The sequence below is a fragment of the Phacochoerus africanus genome, chromosome 4, assembly GCF_016906955.1.
Source record: "Phacochoerus africanus isolate WHEZ1 chromosome 4, ROS_Pafr_v1, whole genome shotgun sequence".
In the NCBI taxonomy this organism is placed as follows: Eukaryota; Metazoa; Chordata; class Mammalia; order Artiodactyla; family Suidae; genus Phacochoerus; species Phacochoerus africanus.
The window spans coordinates 28,273,014-28,294,279 of NC_062547.1; the positions used below are offsets into that span (position 1 = coordinate 28,273,014).

General features: G+C 58.7%; 2 protein-coding genes across 3 annotated transcripts in view; one reads left to right on the forward strand and one right to left on the reverse strand.

Moving 5' to 3' along the window:
• The window catches only part of ABTB2 (ankyrin repeat and BTB domain containing 2), a 202,579-nt gene extending 186,283 nt beyond the window's left edge, over nt 1–16,296 (forward strand). The window contains exons 8-17 of the mRNA XM_047776024.1: nt 1,506–1,602; nt 1,846–1,981; nt 4,025–4,254; nt 6,299–6,477; nt 7,160–7,265; nt 7,484–7,586; nt 8,057–8,147; nt 12,527–12,595; nt 13,272–13,385; nt 14,697–16,296. Of these exons, the coding sequence (XP_047631980.1) occupies nt 1,506–1,602; nt 1,846–1,981; nt 4,025–4,254; nt 6,299–6,477; nt 7,160–7,265; nt 7,484–7,586; nt 8,057–8,147; nt 12,527–12,595; nt 13,272–13,385; nt 14,697–14,894 (1,323 nt within the window). The 3' untranslated portion in view covers nt 14,895–16,296. The remainder of the gene's footprint in view (nt 1–1,505; nt 1,603–1,845; nt 1,982–4,024; nt 4,255–6,298; nt 6,478–7,159; nt 7,266–7,483; nt 7,587–8,056; nt 8,148–12,526; nt 12,596–13,271; nt 13,386–14,696) is intronic.
• Nucleotides 16,297–20,291: 3,995 nt separating this feature from the next.
• Nucleotides 20,292–21,266, reverse strand: part of NAT10 (N-acetyltransferase 10) — a 40,942-nt gene continuing 39,967 nt past the window's right edge. For both annotated transcript variants that reach the window (XM_047776025.1, XM_047776026.1), the window contains exon 29: nt 20,292–21,062. In XM_047776025.1, the coding sequence (XP_047631981.1) occupies nt 20,951–21,062 (112 nt within the window). In that variant the 3' untranslated portion in view covers nt 20,292–20,950. The remainder of the gene's footprint in view (nt 21,063–21,266) is intronic.

A 21,266-nucleotide genomic window follows, 5' to 3' on the forward strand; every position in this document is an offset into this window, starting at 1 on the left:
CTCTCGGCTTCCCAGTTCCTGAGACAGGACTCAGATTGGCACACTCACCTGTCAAGCCAAGCCACACCGTGCCCATGTTGGCCCAGTAGCTGTAGCTGGTGTGAGGTGGGGTTCAGGCCTAGAAGTGGAAGCCGTGGACGGGACACAGTGACACTGCCACTTGGCTCCCAGTCATGTCACCCCTCAGGCTACAGGCCTACGGGATCCAGCCCTCCTTCCTGGGAGTTTAAATGACACGCTTGCCGTCTGCTAGATTGCAGTCTTCTGAGGCTAAGGGTCAGGTCCAGCCTAAGCCATTGCTGTCCACCCTGCCCTGGCCTATAGGAGGGACTCTATAGATGGCGGTGGTCAGCAGGCTGGCTGCCACATTCCTGCCTGCTTTTTGGTGACTGTCCCCTGGGAGGCCCTGAGTGAGTCCTACCCTAACCCACACTGGCCTGCAGGGCTGTGCCCTTCACTTGCCTGGACTGATACCCAGTTTCACCCCGACCAGCAGGCCTCTTCCTCTGCCACCTTGGTGCACTGGCTCAGGCAGTGGTGCCATGACCGCTCTCTGACTAGTGAGCGTCTCCCACACTGTGGGGAGGCTGAGAGGTCAGCTTGGACCCCTCGCACCTCGTCTCCAAGTGAGGGGCAGGTACAGCCAAGCATGGGCTCTCAGGAGGCTCTGGTCTCCAGAAACCTGGGAAGGTCAGAAGGCAGCTCCCTCTAGAGCAGGCTGCTGAAAAGGTGAGCAGGAACTCAGGTCTTCTGTAATCCAGACACCACCCCTGCCCCAGGGCAAAGACGGCTGGGCTGGAACTGCCTGGTATCTGTTAACCCTGCCCTGTCTGTCCCACGTAAGGCCTGCCCTTGCCTGAATGGGGAAAGGCCACCTGGTGCCCCAGACAGGGAAGCTCTGCCCCAGCCCCCACCTCCTGGCCTTGGGGGGCTCTCCAAACCTCTATGACAAGAACCCCCCAAGCCTCTAGTTATGGAGCCCCATGGAGTGCTGATCACCGTATCACATAACACCCAGCAATGCAGCACGGCAGCCTCTTTCCCATTCTTCAGATGAAGAAGCCCGACCTCAGAGCTTTGAGGTACTTGCCCCAGGCCACCCACTGGTGGGTGGCCAGCACTGGCGCTTGCCCCGCTCTTTCTGACTCTAACACCTCTGTCTCCTCTCCCCTGACTCTTGCCCCGTTGAGTGAAGGAGGTGCTTTCTTTTCTGCTCATCTGTGTAGGTTCTTAGGAAAATCGCCGTGGCCTTTTGGTAGGAAACTGTTTGAAAGAGAGAAATAGCTCAGAGCGCACATCAGCTTAGGGGCTTGGTCCAAGGCCACAAGAGTGGACACTTAGTGAAGGTACCCTGGAGCTCTTAAGATTTAGTTGCTCATCCTCCCAGGTGAGCTGGGTCTTGGTTGCATGCCAGGAGGGCCCTACATGTCCCTCCCCCAAGTCTCCCCCGCCCACACCCCATACACTCCCCGCCTTACTGAAGTGCCCTCCCTGTGCCCTGGCAGTTGCTGCTGGACGCCGGTGCCCACGTGGAGGGCTCGGCCGTGAACAGCGGTGAGGACAGCTTCGCCGAGACGCCCCTGCAGCTCGCCTCTGCAGCTGGTAGGTGCACTGCCACCCTGCCCAGTCAGGGTCCCCGACCTGTCCCGCCCCTCAGGGTCACCCAGCCTGGCTGATCTGCACACGAAGACCCCTGCGGCAAACCTTGCGACCCCTCCTTCTGGGCCCCGGGGGCTCCCCTCACCCTATTGTCAGCTTCTGCCATACTCAGTACCCTGATAGGCCCAAAAGAAGGGGCAGGGTGACGGTGTGGTGGAAGCATCCTTGGTCTGTTGTGTCTTTCAGGGAACTACGAGCTGGTCAGCTTGCTGCTCAGCCGAGGCGCCGACCCCCTCCTCAGCATGCTCGAGGCCAACGGCATAGCCTCCTCCCTCCACGAGGATATGAACTGCTTCAGCCACTCGGCCGCTCATGGCCACAGGTACCTACCCAGGGATCCTGCCCCATGTGCGCTGGAGCCTCAACTGAGCCCATGGAGCCTCAATTCCCCAATGGGGAGCAGACGAGCTGGACCTGGAGATCTTCCCGGGGTGGGGGTTGGTGTGGCTGCAGGCAAGCCAACCAGAAAGAAGATACAGCCAACACAGGGACCCAGAGGTTGGAAGCCTGGAGAGGCGGTGCTGGGTTGCTTAGAAGTCCCACAGCCAGTTCCCGGCAGACCTGGCCTGGAGCCTGGAGCTCCTGATGCCCAGGGCAGGTCCTCCTACTTCCCTGTAAGACTCTCCAACGCGCAGCTGCCCAGGGCTGCGTTGGGACCCCATCCCTTCTCAGGCCTGGGTGCTCCTCCAGTGCCCGCAGCCACCTAGAACACGAGGGCCGTCCACACTGCATATGGTTCCTCCGTGAAGTCACTCCTGGTGCTGCAAGAAATCACCTCCTGCTCCAAGAACAGACGGCGGACCTTGCTTTGTGGGGGCTTGGCCTGCCCAGGGCGGGTGGCGGGGCAGGGATGAGATTAGAGCCATGGGGCAGAGGGAGGCAGAGGTCAGTAGAGGCAGGGAGGGCAGGCGGGGTACCTACTTCGCGATCTCAAACCGGGACTGTGCTCTCACCGTGGTGCCCTCCCTGGCGTGCCCCTCCTCCACACCCTCTGCGCCTTGCCCCAACACTCACACCGCCGCCAGCCTTGCCCTCAGGCACCACCTTGCGGGTCACAGCCTCTAGGCCTCACAACCCAACCCAGGGCCCTCTTTCCCCCACTGCGGCCTCTTCACCCCGCATGAAGGTTGCCCATCTGCTCATCTGCTTTTTTTTCTCTCTCTCTCTGGAACATGGCTCCTTAGAACAGGCACTGTGGTCACTCATCTTCACAGGCTGGCCCACGCCAGACTAAGTGCTCTAGAACCTGGCTGAGCTCACACAGCTACAGCAGGGGTGAGCTCACACAGCTACAGCAGGGTGGCCCAGGTCCCCGGAGGGGGTGCCCGCCCGGCACAGCCTGGCCTACACCAGGGAGTGCGGAGGGGTTGCGGGAATGGGCAGGGCTGCTGGGAGGAGGCTCAGCACCCAGGTGACCTGAGGTTCCTGCCCATGCTATAGCCATCCCAGAGCCCCAGGTCACAGGATGGGACAGAACGAGGCTCAGGCTTAGAGTCCTGGGTCTGAGGCTGCATCCCGCTCAGCGTGACCTTGAACGAGGTGTAGTCATGGCGAGGTTTGTGAGGTTAATGCAGCGGTGCACGGGGAACCTGCTTCGTGGAGCATCCAGTGTTCTCACGTCCATGCATATGAATGACTGTTGTTCAAGATGCATCTTTACTTCATTCTTATTAGTGAGAGGAAAGGAACGAATGAGTATAAGCACATCCTTGTTTCAGGAACTTTTATTTTGTTGTTTGGGGGCTTTTTTTGGGCCATGCCTCCCCACCCGCTATACACACACACATGTGGAGTTCCACAGCCAGGGATCAGATCTGAGCCGAAGTTGCAACCTACGTGGTGCTGGATTCTTTAACCCACTGTGCTGGGCTGGGAATCGAACCTGTGTCCTGGTGCTACAGAGACGCTGCCAATCCTGTTGTGCCACAGCAGGAATTCCCAGACACTTTTATGTATGTAAAGTCAGCTGCTGTTAGGGGTGCTGCGTATCTGACTCTGCATTTGATGCTTCCCATTAACCAAGAGAGGATGATGCTGACACCTTGTTCTGCAGAGGACAAAGCAGCCAGGGCTCAGAGAGGTGGGACAGCCTGTCTGAGGTCACACGGGATGGCAGAGCCTGCTTAGCCCCAAAGCCCATGACTTCTCAGCAGTCCCTGGATGGCAGAGGGGAGAGGTCCCCCATACCTTCCCCTGCCTTGCTCGAGTGGCGGGGAGTGGGGTCCCTGGGAGCCCTGGCCCCGCCTGCCTGGGAGGGGAGGACCCTGAACCCTTTGTGCCCACAGATGCCCCGGAAGGCAGCTCGGCAGTCCCTGCCCCTGGTGGGGGGCTCGGGCATCACCCTCCTTTGTCCCTTTCCCCGCAGGAACGTCCTGAGGAAGCTCCTGACACAGCCACAACAGGCCAAGGCGGACGTGCTGTCCCTGGAGGAGATTCTGGCCGAGGGCGTGGAGGAAAGTGATGCGTCGAGCCAGGGCAGCGGCAGCGAGGGGCCCGTGCGGCTGAGCCGGACGCGCACCAAGGCCCTGCAGGAGGCCATGTACTACAGCGCGGAGCATGGCTACGTGGACATCACCATGGAGCTGCGGGCGCTGGGTGAGGCCATGTGGCATGCATGCCCACGCACGCGCACACACGTCCTGCTGCTCCCTCCTCAGGCCCAGAGAGCTGGGCAGGCCACGGAGCTACTGAGCATCCTGGGGCTTGGTTCCCCCAGGGCCTGGTGGCTGACGACCAGGACGGGAGGCTCCCTGAGCTTCAGACAGTCCTCAGCAGGGACATGTCTTGAGGTCCTCAATGCCCTGCCCTGGTTACAGCCTGGGACGTGGGGCTCTGGGAGTGTCTGTCGCACTAGGGGTCTACATTTCTGGTCAACGAGATGCCCTCCAGTCCCCGGCCAACCCCTTCCCCTCCATGGGTCTGCAAGCCCGCAGCCCTCTCCTTTCCTCCCGGGAGGCTGCTCAGACAGGCAGGCCTGGGTGACGTCCCAGTTGTGCATGCTCTCCAGTGCCAATGATCCTCCTCTGAGTGTGATGTCCTCATGTGCAGCACAGGGCTGGGTGCCAGCTCCCCAAGAGCACCCAGTGCCTGATGGCGGCATTGCTGCTCTCCCGGGGCCACAGCACCTGAACACCCAGCACTGGGCAGGGGGAGTGGGAGGCCGACAGCCTTCTTCAGCAGCCAGCCTCCGCCTTCTTCTCTGTGAACTCAGTGGGGCTGGGGGGTATGAAGTGATGTCTCCAATTATCAGGTTTTTGTCGTGACCTTTAAGCAGCTTTTTTTTTTTTTTTTTTTTTTGGTCTTTATGTCTTTTTAGGGCTGCACCCCAGAGCATATGGAGATTCCCAGGCTAGGGGTCTAATTGGAGCTATTGCTGCTGGCCTACACCACAGCCACAGCAATGCCAGATCCGAGCTGCGTCTGTGACCTACACCACAGCTCACGGCAACACCAGATCCTTAACCCACTGACTGAGGACAGGGATCGAACCTGCAACCTCATGGTTCCTAGTCAGATTCGTTTCCGCTGCACCACGACGGGAACTCCGTTTAAGTAGTTTAAATTGCTCTGTGGCCCCACTGACACATTCCAGGAAGCTGGTAAATAATAATTACCCAGCACTGGGTGTTCAGGAACAGACCAGGGAGCCAGGTACTGGGAAAGGCCCTCTGCACTAGGACAGGTGCATTTCGGGCTTCTCCACAGGGGCCCCCATGTCCTCAAGTGCCCTGTATATCCTCCAAGTGTTCCAGGTCACTCCTCATAATTACAATGGGTTCTCCTCGGTAAGTCATTCCAGGGCCAAAAAGCAGTGCGGTCAGTGTGGATGCTAATGTGTCACTTGAAGCCCCCCAGGCTGAGCGGTGGATTTTGCAGAGTTCAGGTTCCCTGCACTTGGCCAGGAGCCATTCCTCCACCTTCTCCGGTGGGAACCTAGAATCCCCTCTCATCAACCAGGGAGGCCTGTTAGGGTGAACAAAAGTGGGTCCCTCAGCATGGGTGGCGGGGGCAGCGGGGCTGGTGCTCCTTGCTCAGCAGACATTGGGTGCCATCACAAGAGAGCCTTTCAGAATGGGGGTCGCTGTTGAGTTCCTGTCTTGGCTCAGCGGGTTACCAACCCAACTAGTATCCATGCGGATACGGGTTCAATCCCTGGCCACGCTCAGTGGGTTAAGGCTTGGTGTGGCCATGAGCTGTGGTGTAGGTCGCAGACATGGCTCAGATCCTGTGTTGCTGTGTCTGTGGTGTAGGCCACATACATGGTGGTTGCAAATAGGAGCTGTGGCACTGGCAAATATAAGTTCAAACTGGGAGTTCCCTTCATGGCTCAGTGGTTAACGAACCCCACTGGGAACCATGAGGATGCAGGTTTGATCCCTGGCCTCGCTCAGTGGGTTAAGGATCCTGTGTTGCCATGAGATGTGGGATAGGTCGCAGACACGGCTCGGATCCCGAGTTGTTGTGGCTGTGGTGTAGGCTGGCAACTGTAGCTCGGATTCAACCCCTAGCCTGGGAACTTCCATGTGCTGTGGGTATGGCCTTCAAAAGCAAAGAAAAACAGAAATAAAGGGGGGGGGGTCGTTGTGGGGTGGGCTCAGGGGATGACTGCCCTCCTCACCTTCCCCCTGCCTGGGCCCAGGTGTCCCCTGGAAGCTGCACGTCTGGATCGAGTCTCTGAGGACATCCTTCTCCCAGTCCCGGTATTCCGTGGTGCAGAGCCTCCTGCGGGATTTCAGCTCCATCAAGGAGGAGGAATACAATGAGGAGCTGGTGACCGAGGGCTTGCAGCTCATGTTCGACATCCTCAAGACCAGCAAGGTGAGTGTCGTCAGGCAGGTCCCCGCCCCGAGCTCAGAGAATCCCAGGTTCCAGAGCCCACAGCCTAGACGGACCACGGGACAGGCACACGGACGGGCACACAGGCAGACACACAGACACCCCACACACACAGAGGGACGCAGGCACGTAGGTGGACGCCCAGACTCTCACTGCCTGGCTGCGCGGAGGCCGTGGGTTTGCCCGGGCTGGAGCCTGGCCAAAAAAGCAATGTGGAATCGGTGTCGAAGAAACGGGCATCCCTCACTGAGCCAGATCCAGGAGGAGCAAAAAGCAGCGGCTTCTCTGATCCTGGCCTGGACTTTATTTTATTTTTTGTCTTTTTAAGGCTGCACCCGCGGCATATGGAGGTTCCCAGGCTAGGGGTCCAGTCGGAGCTACAGCTGCTGACCTATACGCCACAGCCACAGCAATGCAGGATCCGAGCTGTGTCCGAGACCGACACCACAGCTCACGGCAACGCTGGATTCTTAACCCACTGAGCACGGCCAGGGATCGAACCTGCAACCTCCTGGTTCCTAGTTGGACTCGTTAACCACTGAGCCACAATGGGAACTGCCCGGCCTGGACTTTTTGAAGTTGCTGCCACCACATTGGCTGCGGCAAACAGACGGCCACAGGGGCGGATGAGCTCACGGCCCCTCCCTGCCTGTCCCCCCCACAGAACGACTCCGTCATCCAGCAGCTGGCCACCATCTTCACGCACTGCTACGGCAGCAGCCCCATCCCCAGCATCCCCGAGCTCCGGAAGACCCTGCCCGCCAGGCTAGGTGAGGCCTGCCCACCCGGCTGCCCGCCCTGTCGGGACCTCCCTCTCGTCTTTGTCTTCCTTCCTCTTCCAAGCGCCACAGGCTGGCCATGGTTTCTCTGCCCTTCACCCCCCGCCCCACATCCCCCATCACACCCTGAAGAACTGCCGCCCCCTGCCCCCACCTGCTCCGCGCCAGGCGGGCTCCTCCGTCATCCTCTCCTCCTTCCCACCTGGCAGATCCTCACTTTTTGAACAACAAGGAGATGTCGGATGTGACCTTCCTCGTGGAGGGAAAGCTGTTTTATGCACATAAAGTCCTGCTGGTGACGGCGTCTAACAGGTAGGCCGCCCTGTGTAAGGACGGTCTCGGCCCCTGGGGGAGGCGGGGCAGCTTCCTTTAGAGACGCGGTGATGGACAGGCTGGACCAGAGAGGGTGGTCACAGAGCAGCTGAGCCCCCACCTGCTACGTAATGCGCCCAAGGCCGATTGACAGAGGGAACCATTGACCTGGGTCCCAGGGTTCTCCAGGTGGAGCTTGCAGGCTGTCTTCTTTCTGGTCAGGTTAGTGCTTTTGATTGCCAGAAAACACGAATGTTCTATCAGGAAGGTCAGTTTGCCTGTATGGTCGGAACAGGGCTCAGCCCAGCCGTCAGCCCAGGACAATGTCAAACATCACCCACCGAGGATTGTGTTGAGAGCACAGCAGTAGTTTCTAAAATGTCCCTGCCTCCCGCTTATTACTTTCAGGGGATGGATGGCGCCATTGCCACGGGTTCAAGACCCACCTTCTCTCATCTCCTTTGCTCCAGGTTCAAGACGCTGATGACCAACAAATCAGAACAAGATGGCGACAGCAGCAAGACCATTGAGATCAGCGACATGAAGTACCACATCTTTCAGGTGTGTGGGCCCTGCTGCTCAAGCTTCTTGAAGGATGCCCCTCCCCCAGGAGCCCCGCCCGGGCTTGTCCATCTGGGTGGTGGTGGCTGTGAGTCCGTCATAATCTCCACTCCATCCCCAAAGCCGTCTGTGTTTTTGCCAGAATCAGTGGTCGCGTTGGGCACCTGAGTTTTTCCCGGGCAAAGGCAGCCACTCTGTTGAGGGTTTGTAGCTTCAGAGCCTTTTCTCATGGGCCCTGAGCTCTCACCACCGGGCGAGGGGTCTGGACAGACTGACGGATGTGCGAGGACAGGCACACACCTCACATGCAGTGTGCGAGCCCTTGCTCAGTGCGAGCTCCCAGAGCACAGACTTGGCCTGAGCGCCTGTTGGAAATGCAGAGCATCAGGCCCTGTCCCAGACGCCCCCACATGTTAACACGACCCCCTGGGCGGAGGGAGATGCGCGCACGCACTGGTGCAGGCAGTGTCTCTTCTCCTGCACGTCAGACCCCAGCCGTCCCTGCCAAGCAGAAAAGGCCATGGTGAGCCCATCCTGGTTGGAGAAGATCAAGGTCAGGGCTTTCAATGTCTAAGCTACAGAGAACGTCAGAGGTTGTGTAATGGAAACCCTGCAGGCCAGCCTCCAGGGGTGGTGGGCGAGGTCTTGAGGAGACGGCTGGGATCTAAGCTGAGCCCCGCCCGAGAGCTCTTTCTGGAAAATGGTCTCCAGGCTGCAAGGGTGAGCCCCTTAGGAGCTGAGACTGAGGACAAAAGGCAGCTGGTGTGTGGGTCCAGGACCTGGCCTTGCGCCGGACAGACCTGTGACTTTATGGGAGAGAGAGTCTCACAGATGCACGAGGAGCCACCATCTATTTTTATTATTATTATTTACTTTTGAGGGCTGCACCCCGGGCACATGGAGGTTCCCAGGCTAGGGGTCGAATTGGAGCTACAGCTGCCAGCCTACACACAGGCACAGCCATGTAGGATCCGAGCTGTGTCTGCAACCTACACCACAGCTCACAGCAACGCCGGATCCTTAACCCACCAAGTGAGGCCAGGGAGCAAACCCGCAACCTCATGGTTCCTGGTCAGATTTGTTTCCACTGCACCATGACGGGAACTCCAAGGAGCCACCGCCTAGAAGGGTTTAAGTCCCTCCTTCACGTTCTTTCTAGCTCTCTCTTGGCATTTAGTCACTTTCGGGTTCTGCGGAGACAGCAGTAAACAGGTCAGGGAGCCTGCGCTCCCGGAGACAGGACTGTGGATGAGTGCGGTCGGTGTGGGCCAAGGCACTGGGAGGGCAGAAGGGGCCTCTGACCCAGGGCTGAGAGGAGGAAGTTGCCCGGAGGACGAGGAAAGCTCCGGGAGGAGGGGGCAGTGCACGCAAGGCCCAGAAGCCAGAGACCGTGACCTGTTCAGGAAACTCGCCCCCTGGCGTGGCAGTGATTTCGAAGGACATCCAGAAACGAGGCTGAAGCTGTCCTAAGGAGCCATAGTGTGAAGGGCCTGACCTTTAACCCAAGGCAGTTGGAAACTACTAAAAAGTCAGCATCATCACTGACACTTAGCCAGGCTCGGTACTGAGTGCTTTGCTTCTGTTCATCAGTTAAGCTTCACAGCACAGTCCTAGGAGGCGCAGGTGTAGTATTATCCCCTCTTGGTAGATGAGGAGTCACAGGCACAGAGAAGTTCAGTAACTTGTCCAAGGTCACACAGCTGGGAGGTGATAGCGCCAGGATTCACTCTTAGGATATGTGGAGCGGTCAAGTTTGCATTTACATAGCTCACTCTGGAGGGTGAGGAAGAGATTGGAGGGGCCAGGACTGCAGCCAGGGGACTCTCAGGAGGCTGTTGAGAAATCCAGCTGAGTGATATTGGCAACAAGGTAGTGGCAGCGGGATGGAAGGAGGTGGGTGAGGGGAGAGTAGATGGGACTCGGTGACCAACGAGGGGGTGGGAGCGAAGGCCAGGGTCTGGCGGAGGGTCCCTCCCCTTCCCCTGTTCCCATCCCTTGATCCGAACTCCAAGCTCTAGAAACTCGCTTGGCTGGGAAGCCCGAAGTCCAGGAGAGCTGGAGCATGAGGTGGGGTCACAATCAGACACAAGAGGCGGGTCTGAGAAGGGCAGCAGGGGTTGGGCGGGAGTGGGAGGTGAGGGCACATGTGGGACACGGGTGACCACGGCCATGAAGGCGGCATTCACTCAGCAGGGGAGGACAGCCATGCCAGGTCAGGCTGGCCGCCCTTGAGGACTTCTCAGCGTGCTCGAGAAGGTAGACGGGGCCAGCAGGTCTATGGTCAGGGTGCACGTGGGCCTGGGAAGTGTTAGCCACTGGCCTTGCCATGGGTTCTCTGGGGACAGAGCTGTGCCATCACGGGGGGGAGCATGAAGCCATCGGTTCAGTACCAGGGCTCCCTAACAAAACCTGAAAGTCTCAGGGCAGCCCCCGAGCATCTTGTTCACACTGCAGAGCGGGGTGGAGGTCGTTATTTATTTTCTACAGCAGAAAACGGGGCCCCCAGGAGGTCTAAGCAGTGCCGTCCAATAGAAAGATAATGCAGGCCACCCAGGTAATTTAAAATTTCCTAATAGCCACAGGGAGAAGTAAAAAGAAACAGATAAAGTTAATTTTAATTTATTTATCCTAATGTAGCCAAAATTATCATTTGACCATGTGGTAGATATAAAAAAAATGAACAAAATGTTTTACATTCTTTTACACGTATTAATTCAGAGCAGCCAAGTTCCAAATGCTCAAAAGCCACATGCAGCCAGTGGCTATTGCATTAGGTGGCACAGGTCGAGGCACCTGCCAGGGTCACTGCTGACTAAACCCAGGCCTTTGGGGGAATTGCCCTGCCGTTCTGATGTGCTGCGTGACCCTTGTCCCTGTCCCTGCAATATCAGTGGCCTCCCTGTGGTCACGTTCCTTGTGGTCCACTCTGGGCAGAAGGAAGCCTGGCTGCCCCTGCAGCTGGTCCTCCCTGGGGCCCCTCGGCTGCCTGCCGGCTGTGGGAGATGAATCCTCTGTCTGCCGGCAGCCCAGCTCCCTCCGCAAGGCCCCACGGGAGCAATTCTCCCTGATATCTGTGGACTTATATGCATTCAGGTGACCCCAGGGAGATCTCCGTGCCACAGATGGCTGGGCCTGGCTGGAACCAGCTCCCAAAATGCAGCAGGAGGCTACTTTCCAGGCCAGGAAAGGGAGCTGCCAGCTGTCCTGTCTCCCAGCTCACAGCCCTGGGCCCCCTTCTCGCTGCCCTGGGGACCGTCCCTTAGCCAAGAACCTGGGAGAGCTGATGCACCCACCCCCCGCAAGCCTGGGCCTAGGCCCTGATCGTCCAGGGCTGTCCTGCTGGTGCTGCGCCCAGTGTCAGGGGTGGCGGAGGAAGCAGGTCTGGGCCTGAGGCTCACACCACCTGGGGTGGAAGGACCCATGGACACACGTGTCACTGTAAGCTGGCCATGCGAGCTCCGGCAGGGGCTGGGTGGGGCCTATGGGAGCCACCCCCCCGGCTCCTCTGGGGGAGGGATCCGTGTCTCCTGGCTGAGGCTGGGCAGGGGGGCCTCTCCCTGCGAGGCTGGGCTCCTTCCCCGAGCCGCTCTGGTGCCTCTTCCAGCCCGGGGGCCAATCCTAACAGCCCAACTGTAGCAGTTGGAACCGTATTTTCTTACACACTTGCCAGCTCCTTGCTAGAGCCGTTTTTTCCCAGCCAACCAGGGAGAATAATTTTTCTTTTTCCAACTGGGAAGAACCCTCCCCGTCTCCAGCATGATGGTAGAGCTTGTAAAACTTAGACCTCAGAGGAACTAAAGGCAGCCCCCCACTCCCACCTCTGTGGTGTCGCCGGGCCCTCTGCCCCCAAGAACCCAGAGGTGTCTGGGCTGGTCTGCTGGTCAGCGAGGTGACCCCGGGCCAGATCCCTGTCCCTGCTCTGCACTTTCTTTCCAAGGGAGCAAATCCAGGAGGAAGCAGGGATCCGGCTCCACGCGGAGGCCTGGCCAGATGGGGAGTCAAGAGTCAGGCCACTGAGGGTAACCAGCTAGACATTTAGAACTGTCATCAAGGGAGAACTGCGTCGTGTGGCACCTGCTCTGGGGAGGGGTCCTGCCTCCCTGCCTGGCCTCGGCTTCCCCAGCTCTGAATACCAGCTCCCCTCCAGGGCGCCAGGTCGGTGAGGATCAAAGCGAACCCACTCTGTGGAAGGACGCCTGCCACATGCCTTCCAGGGCAAACACAGAAACGGCTGAGAGTTGGGGGATCCGGGCACACAGGGGCCAGAGGGCGGGGAGAGGCTGGGAGCCGATGGCGCCGAGCGCACTGCAGCCTGGGGGGTGGACGAGGCCAGGTGCACAGGTGCATCAGGCCTTCTCACGGGCCTCTTCTCCCTGCAGATGATGATGCGGTATCTGTACTACGGGGGCACGGAATCCATGGACATCCCCACCGGCGACATCCTGGAGGTGAGGGCCTGGCCGGTCCCCTGCCCCCCCCCCCCCGGGGGGGGGGAGGAGGAGCAGAGAGCCTGGGAGCCTAGTTCCCCTTCTCTCCAGGCCTGTCTCCAGCCTGAGACATCTGCCAGGGCTCAACTCCACTCCCAGGAAGGCAGCATTGGGAGAGATAAAGAGAGAAGGAACGTGGCCTCAGCAAGGACCTCCTGGTTCCTGCTGGTCCTTCCCCTTTGTGGGATGGGAAGGGCTGTTCTGAGATGGGGAGAAATTGTGCACCCACCAAGCCCAGCCTCCTGGGCCACCCCTCGGGCTTAGAGGAAGGCCCAGGAGGCTCAGAAGGCAGTGGGGCCTTGCCCTCATCACGTCACTGCTTAGAAAAAGGACCCAGCGCTGGTCGGGTCATGTAGGTCATGTCGTATGTCACGTAGAGTTGAAGGTCTCCTGCTGTCAGACATCCCAACCAGCACCTGTCACCCAGTCACCCATCCGGTACCTCCTGTGGCATCGCAGCAAATACCTAGACGTCCTAGAGCAGAAATAAGTCAAGGCCACTGGACTTGCCGGGAGCGGGCGGGGCCCTGGAGGTTGGGAGGAAGCAGGGCGCACAGCCCGAAGCAGCTCTCTGTCCCCTGCTGCCTGGGCCGAGGGCCTGGCCGTGCCTGCCCACAGCCTCCTTTGCCTCCGCCAGCTGCTGTCAGCTGCCAGCTTGTTCCAGCTGGATGCCCTGCAGCGGCACTGCGAGATCCTGTGCTCCCAGACCCTGAGCGTGGAGAGCGCCGTCAACACCTACAAGTATGCCAAGGTGAAGACCCTGATGCCCGCCGCCACCTCCTGCCATGTGCTCTGCTCGTGAACTTGGCTCCACTGTGGCCTGGCTAGAAAATGCAGTTGGCCGGGCAGCCGTGAAGGGCAGTGTAAAGAGCTGAGGGAGGGTTCGGAGCTCCGTCGGCAGCCTGGGGTCACTGCCGCCCAGCAGGCAGCAGAGCAGCTTGGGAGTCGCATTTTGAGCCAAGTGGATCCCTGGCTGTGGGGCCTGGGGCGAGGCGCTGTGCCTCTCTGATCAAATCAGTTCCCCAGGCAGGGCTTGGTTTTTCTCTGAGCCTGGCCCTCCTTAGGCCTCCTCATCTCACTGCGTGCCACCATCCTCTCCCACACCTAGAAACACCCCTGGAATGCATCAGCAGTCCCTCCCCCTCCCTCTGTCCCTGCTGTCCCATCTCGGACGGTTGCATCGGCTGGCCACCCTGCTGCTTGACTTGCACCCTGCGATCCACAAGGCTCTTTGAAAACTGTAAAGACCACATCACTCCCCTGCTTAAACCCTCCAGGTTTTCCCTTGCTTGCAAACTAGATAAAATGTAGCCCCTTATCTGACACCCCTTACAAGGCTCTTAGGAACCTGCCCTCATTTCCCTTCCGCTGCCTCCCTCTCCCTTCCCCCAGTCACTCAGCCCTCATCCCTCTCTCCTCATCCATACGCCAGGACACTGGCACCCAGCATCCCCTCCTCCATAAAGTTCCTCCTGAGCCCCCTGACCTCCCTGCTTCGGCTCCCGCTCTTACTCCCTCACAGCACTGACCACCGTCCAGGGCCGCCTGGCCTTGCCGTGCCTAGGCTTCTCTGTCTTTCTGAACTAGAACATCAGCTCTGAGACAGCTCTGCGACCTTGGCCTCGGGACTGCACCCAGCGCTTGGCCCAGAGCAGGGCCATGATGGTTGTTGAACTCAAATCGTTAGGAGCCTCTTGCCCCTGACCCCTCATGTGCTGGGCCTTGTGCTGGATGCTGGACACCCAAGTGGACAGTCTCCGTACTTAGTAAGGGGGCTTCCAATCCAGTGGGGACGACTGCCACAGAACAAGCCATCACCAGCGGGACGTGGGCCAAAAATAAGATGCCAGGGATGTTCCTGGAGGCACAGTTGGGATTTGAACCCAGATCAGTCTAACCCCGAGGAGACGCTTATGACAGGATTTCATAGAAGGGGGAGGCTGAGGCTTGAAGCTGGGCCTTAGCCCATGGCTGCTCTGTGGGAGGGAGGGCCAGGGGGTAGTTTCGCTCGGGGTCGTGCTGAAGCTGTGGGTCTCACTCACCGTGTCTCCTGCTCCCACAGATCCACAACGCCCCCGAACTGGCCCTGTTCTGCGAAGGCTTCTTCCTCAAGCACATGAAAGCCCTGCTGGAGCAGGACTCCTTCCGGCAGCTCATCTACGGCCGCAGCAGCAAGGTGCAGGGCCTGGACCCCCTGCAGGACCTGCAGAGCACCCTGGCCGAGCGTGTGCACTCTCTCTACGTCACCTCCCGGGTGTGAGGAGCGGGCGGCTGCTGGGCGGGCCCAGCCTGCTCTGGGCCCGGCTCTGTCGCTCAGCCTCCAGCAGGTGGGAAAGGCTAGGCGCAGGTGCTTCCCAGGGTGTCTGGGCCAGCACATAACTGGAGCCTTGCTGGGTGGAGGCTGGTCACAGGCCCTCTTAGAGCCAGATTCGGGGGTCGGCAGATGTGCCATGAGCCCACCTGTCACGGGGCAGCCCCCGAGCTAACCATCTGCTTAACCAGGCATGGGCCAAAGGCAGGTGCCTTCCCCAACCCCTGACCCCTCAGCTGTTGCTTCCACCTTGAGGCTGCCAGGCACTCAGCCTTGTGTGCCCCTTTGCCCCTTCTCAAGGTCAGCACTAACCCTGACTCAGTGCTGCTCTATGTGGCTTCTGTAGGCTCTACTACCCCATCCCAGGGCTCAGGGAGCTCAGACTGTCCTAATGGGGGCTCTTGGGGCTGTGGGCACCCTGTGGAAGGTTATAGAATGTATGCTCTGTTTGGGCCCCAGGTCCCTTCCCTCAAACGCTGATACTTTTCCTCCACGTCATGTCAGAAAGCGTGCCCCAACTCAGCCTCTTTGAGGCCAGGCCTTTCAAAGATTTGATGTGGGCCTCCAGGGGCCTGGGCCTCCCTTTACTTGGTGTCTGGATCTACAGAGGCCCCCTTTGGGTGGCACGGCGGGAGAAGGCAGCTCAGCCTGCACGTCTTTCCGTCTGAGCCAAGGAGGTACGATGGAGGAGCCTGGGGGCCTGAGCTTTTGTTGCTGCTGCTGTTTTCAGGGGTTAAGGTAAAGGGGTCCATTCTGAAATTCCACGCCTGGATGTCGGCTGCCTCTGCGGGCTCAGGAAGCAGAGCGCCCTAACCATCCCTCGGGTCTAGTCTCTCCATGGAAGTCCTTTAATTTGGATCAGAGAGCAGGGCCCCACCCACACTGTGCCCTGGGAGCTTCAGGTCTTGGGGTGTAAAGGGCAGGGCAGGAGGGGAAGGACTGAGCAAGGAGGCCCCTCTCCTACCCTACACCTCCCCCGGCTCCAGCCTCTCCTGGGGTGAGACGCAACATGGGGCTGGGACACTCGTATTTATGGACGGGAGGCTGGGGGCGCCTTCCCCACAGCTTGTACCCGACGGAGCCCTCAGCTGTCTGGCCGTACCTTAGAAATTATTTATTCAACAGAAGCCCTGGGCACTTGAGGAGGTGTGGCCTCGGTCACCTTGAAAAGCCCCCAAGGGCTCGCAGCCCTGGAAAATATTTTCGACTAGCTGCTTCAGCTGGATGTACAAAGGAATAGGCGTTATTTTATTGCTGTAATATTGTATGATACTGTCACTGTACATTCCACGTTGTCACTTATTGTAAAGGTACTACGGTTTCATTAACAATAAACACTCGTTAACAATGACCTTGGCCTCATCATGGCAGCTGGTAGAGGGTTACTCAAAGGTCAGACCTGGGGAGCCGCCCATTTAGGACCAGGAAGGGAACCTAGAGCCGATGCCCTAGTTACGTAGAACAGGCGCCTTCTAGAGGGAAAGAACCTCCTACCCAAAATGGCTGTGGTCACCCGCCAGCCCCCCGCCCCGCCTCACCCAGGACCTGCATCCAGATAGGACCTTTGCTGGGCCTCAGGTTTCCTTTTCTGTCAAATGGGGGAGCTGGAGTTCCTGTTGTGACTCAGCAGAAACGAATCTGATTAGCATCCATGAGGACGCAGGTTCAATCCCTGGCCTTGTTCAGTGGGTTAAGGATCCAGTGTTGCCATGAGCTGTGGTGTAGGCTGCTGTCATGGCTTGGAACTGCCATGGCTGTGGCTGTGGTGTAGGCCAGCAGCTGCAGCTCCAATTTGACCCCTAGCCTGGGAACTTCCCTATGCCATGAGTGTGGCTCTAAAAAGACACCCCCCCCAGAAAAATGGGGTAGCTGATGTGAAGTAGTTCCCTTTGTTAATAAGCACTCATGTGCCACTAAGCTGGGCTGGAAGGACGGGAGCCCAGTGACAGGAATAAGGCAGCTGGCAGGGGCTGTCCTGATCTGCCCTGAGGGAGGCGCTGTCTTTGGGGTTGTTTGAACAGTTGTTTGCAAACCTCTCATAATCCAAACCTGTGTGGCCCAGTGAGGGGAGGGTCTGATGAGCGGACCCTTGACCTTTCCTTCCGTGGCTGCTGCCTCCAGGACCTGCGGAGCTCGAGCTGGCTGTGCCACCTGCTAAGGAGGGAGGACTGGGAGCCAGTAACTCAGGCCCAAGGGTTTTCTGGGGTCAGTTGTAGTTTGTCTTAGGAGCAAAGTCCAGGCAGAAATAAAGGGTTTTTTAAATGTTTCCTGCCTTGCGGTCACTGGGAACACTGCCCTGAGAGGCCGTGGTTCAGTGACCAACAGGCCGGGACTCAGGAGGTGGGAGACGCACACGGAGGAGACCTCAAGGGGTCAGTCCCGGGAAGGGCCGGTTGCCGGCTTTGCAGGGTGGTGCCTAGGCCCGGCTGCCTGAGGCCCAGCCTGGGGCCCTGGCCACTGTGGGGAGAGGGCCTGGCACGAACCTACAGCGCCCTCTGGGGGCCGCAAGGAGGACTGGGGGAGGGTAAAGGAACGGTGACAAGGGAAGGATGGGACTCCTTTGAGCCCGCGTGTAGCAGGAACACTCTCGAGCGACACTTAAATCTAATTAGAAAAAAAGGTTCTCCCCAGGGGCTTCGAGGGCGAGGAAAAGGCATGTTGGGTCCCTTACCTTGCCCCGGCGACTGGGCCGCCTCCTCCGGCCAGGGCTCCAGCATGTGGGGCCGTTTCTCCTCTGCCGCCTGCTCCAAGCTGTGAGCAGCCAGCGGCAGGCTGCGGGGAGTGAACACCTCCTTAGCAGGAGTCCCTGGAAACAGGCAGGATTTCCTTCTGCTCCAGCTGGGCTGCAGGCAGCCCTAAGCCGGGCTGACCGGGCTGGGGGTCTAAAGGAAACCCACCCAGACGGGAGGGAGCCCGAGTCCGGCTTGGGCTGGCCACCAAGGCTGCCACTGAGTCTGCCGTCCTGCGGTGCCTACCCCTGCACCCCCCCCACCCACCCCCCACATTCCTCCTCCCAGTTACTCCCTGCCCTTCCTGCTCCCGCCAGTCGCCAGCCAGATGCTGGGATTAGCACAGCAGAACCAGTGCAGGCCACACAAGAAAAGCCTCAGCATCTCCCTTTCCTGCCGCCCCCAGCCCTCTGCAGAGAGCACACCACCTTTCAACTTCCACCAGTTGTTTATAGCAGGGAGGGCAGCCCTGCTCCCAGGTCTGGAGCCTGAAGCGCCTACTTGGCCCCCCTGGCGGGGGCGGGGGGGGGGGTGTGCCGGCCCCGCCCCCTCCAGGCCCGCGGAGCCGCTGGTGCAATGGCCTCAGATAATGAGGCTACATTTTCCCAAGGTGACGGTTACTCATTTCCTCCCCTCCCCCAGCCTCAACAGCTCCCTTTGTGTGGTCTCCTGGTCACTCCGTCATCCTCCGGGACCATGGGGGACAGATGAGCAGTGGAAGCGCTGAAGCAGGCCAGCCCTGGCCCCCTCCTGGCTCGGGGGCGGGGGCGGGGGGGGGGGGGAATGGAGACCATTTAGGAATCTTCTTTGTTCAGGCTTCTTCAGCACCTTCCCAGCCCAGCGACAGCATTCAGAGCCGGCCTATCTGAATTCATTTTGCAAGTGAGATTTCCTGAGACAGCGAGCTTTACAGATGTCGCTCTGTCTGGGGGCCAGATGGTGAGGTCTAGGGGAGGCGCTGCTTTTTTGGGTTTGGAGGAGAACCCAAGATCACAACCACGAAGTGCAGACACCTGTTTAGGAACACACACTTTGCAAATAAAAAGCCAGGACTGTACCCAGTAGGCAAAATGCTCACTTCCTTCTCGTTCCCAGAGGGGAAGGCCCAAGGCCCCATCAGGGGAGACGCTTGTCCGCGGACATAAAAGCTGGACAGGTCTGACCGACACACTCCTTGGTAGGACTCCGTGAGTGCAGGCTGTGGTTTTAGAACAAAGCCAGTCACTCGGTACGACTTAGTGCTGACATGAGCCACGGAACCCAGAGCGGCCTGGAGAGCGCCTGCTGCACACCGGGCACCGCTCTCAGCTCCTGACAGCGACCTGCCAGGGAGGTGCTGTCCTTGCCACCTACAGTTCTTAGACAAGGTGTGGACCTGGCAGCAGGGAGGAGGAAGGGGTGTGTCCCAGGTCACAGCAAGGGCCAGGCAGAGCCAGTGTCAAGCAGAAAGTCTGGCTTCAGAGCCCCTCCCCTGTTCCACGCACAGAGCAGAGGACATCAGGCTAGAAATGCCCAGCGAGGGCTCCACCAACCTGGAAGCCGCACCTGTGGGATGACACGGCAGGAGAGGTTAAGATGCCATCCGGCTCTGACCATTCGGAACTGTGCATTTGCTTTTTAGCCACTCCTGAAGGAAATCCTCTTCGAAAGTCAGGCTCAGGCACTTAGCCGAGAAAAACTGGTGAAAAACATTTTCCATCTCATTAAATTCTCCTGCAGGGGGTCTTCCCTTTAACAGGAAAGACGCAAGAAGCCAAAGATGCAGCAGGCAGGAGGCCCCGAGGAAAAGTGCTGTGGTTAGAATCCGCTCTTCTCCCTGTGGGCCTCTGTCCTGGGAGTTGCACATTTAATCCTCTGTGGTCCAGAAGCTCCCCTTCCTTCCTCATCCATGCGCTTGACTTCTAGGAACCAGATGACCTCTCAGGGCTGAGGAAAGATCTATCTGGACTCACAGAAGAGCAGTCCTTTCCAAATCTATGAAAAACAAAGACCAGTAACCAAGGCCACCACATGAACATTTTAACTAAAAATAAGGAGACACACAGAAGCTAAAGTCTGACACGGGCAGGGAGCTGCGATGGATCGGCATCAACTCACAGGCAGAGACAGGGAGCACGGCGGTCAGAACGCAAGGACCACGGAGCCCACTTCCACGCTGAGCTCTGCCAGCACTCGGTGATGTGGGCGAGCAACAGTCCTACAGAACCAGCAGAGGGCCTGTGGGGCCAAGGCTTCGAGAACCTGCTATCGGATTTAGGACCGCAAAGTAGATACCATCAGACATTCCAAAAGGCACACGAAGCACCACGTGATTTCTGTTCATAGGCGGTGAAGGGGACCACACGGCCTGACAGGAGCTGGGGAGGAAGAGGCACAGCTGGCTGGCCCCCAGGTGCCACACCAAGGCCCTTGACAGCACCAGTCAGCACGGCCACTTCTCCCAGGCTCCTGGGTGGGTAAGTAGCCCTGGCCACGCAGCCTGCCCTCTGCCTCGATTCCAGCACCACTGCCCTCTCGACCCCCAGAGCAGACCTGGCTGCCAAGATCCACCAGAAGAAATGGGCAAAGTGCAACTTCCAGCTACGTGGAGTCAAGGAGAACACAGGCAGGCAGTGGGTCCTTCTAAGATGTCATTTATTAAAAATAGACTCTCTATCCCCCCTCACCCCTGCTAGCAAAAAGGTCTTTCCCAACATTTCGTCCCAAATGGATGAAATGACAGGTTTGGGGGACTCAGATGATATACCTTTTCCTATATTAGGAGTTCAGGGTTTTCTGGGCCAGCAGGCAGCAGCACGGCCGTGTGGACCCCAGCGCACAGCCACAGCCATCTGGCTGGACCAAGGGCGCCTGCAGCTCCCGCCTCAGGGAGTTTGGTCATGTCTTTGACAAGAGGCCCCAGTACTGCCCCAGCGGCCTCCCGGGCACCCCAGGAGGCAGTGTACTTGGCACCTGAGAAGGAACGAGAGCCAGTGCGGCTTCCACACGTGTGGGAAGGAACCAAAAAAGCTGGGCCGAGTGAAAGATGAACGCAGCGAAGGCAGGCCTGGACTCGGGCAAGAGAGCCAGCGGCAGGGGCTTGCCAAGCCTCAGGTTCTCAGCAGACCCACTTGGAGGTGACTCTGCCTTAAGCCAAGCTCGGCCCACAGGCTGAACTCGCCGCTGGCCTCTGGCCTTTAACAGTCCAGTCGGCGGGCGCCCCGTCCAGCCAGAGGGAATTCAGAAAGTCAGGGTGTCTCCTAACGAGTCCACCGCCTATGCCCAAGTTTCTCGCCACTATTTCTTCCGCTTCAGTTTTGCATCCTTTTTGTTCTTCATCTCTCTGTTTTTCTTCAACTTCTTGTTCTGTTTGGGTTCTTGCTTGCCTTCCAACTTCCTTTTCTTGTCACTGGAGAAGAAAAACAGAACAGGAGTAGGAAGAGAAGGACTGGAACATGCAAGGGTCTGTAACCTTGCAGACTGCTTTGCTTTAAGCTTCCTTTTGCTTCATCTGAAAAAAAGGCTTCCACCCACTGAAACCTGATGTCAGAACACCCAGTCAGACATACATGTCCCTGCAAGCCTGTATGTAAGGCACTCAGCTGGGGGCTGG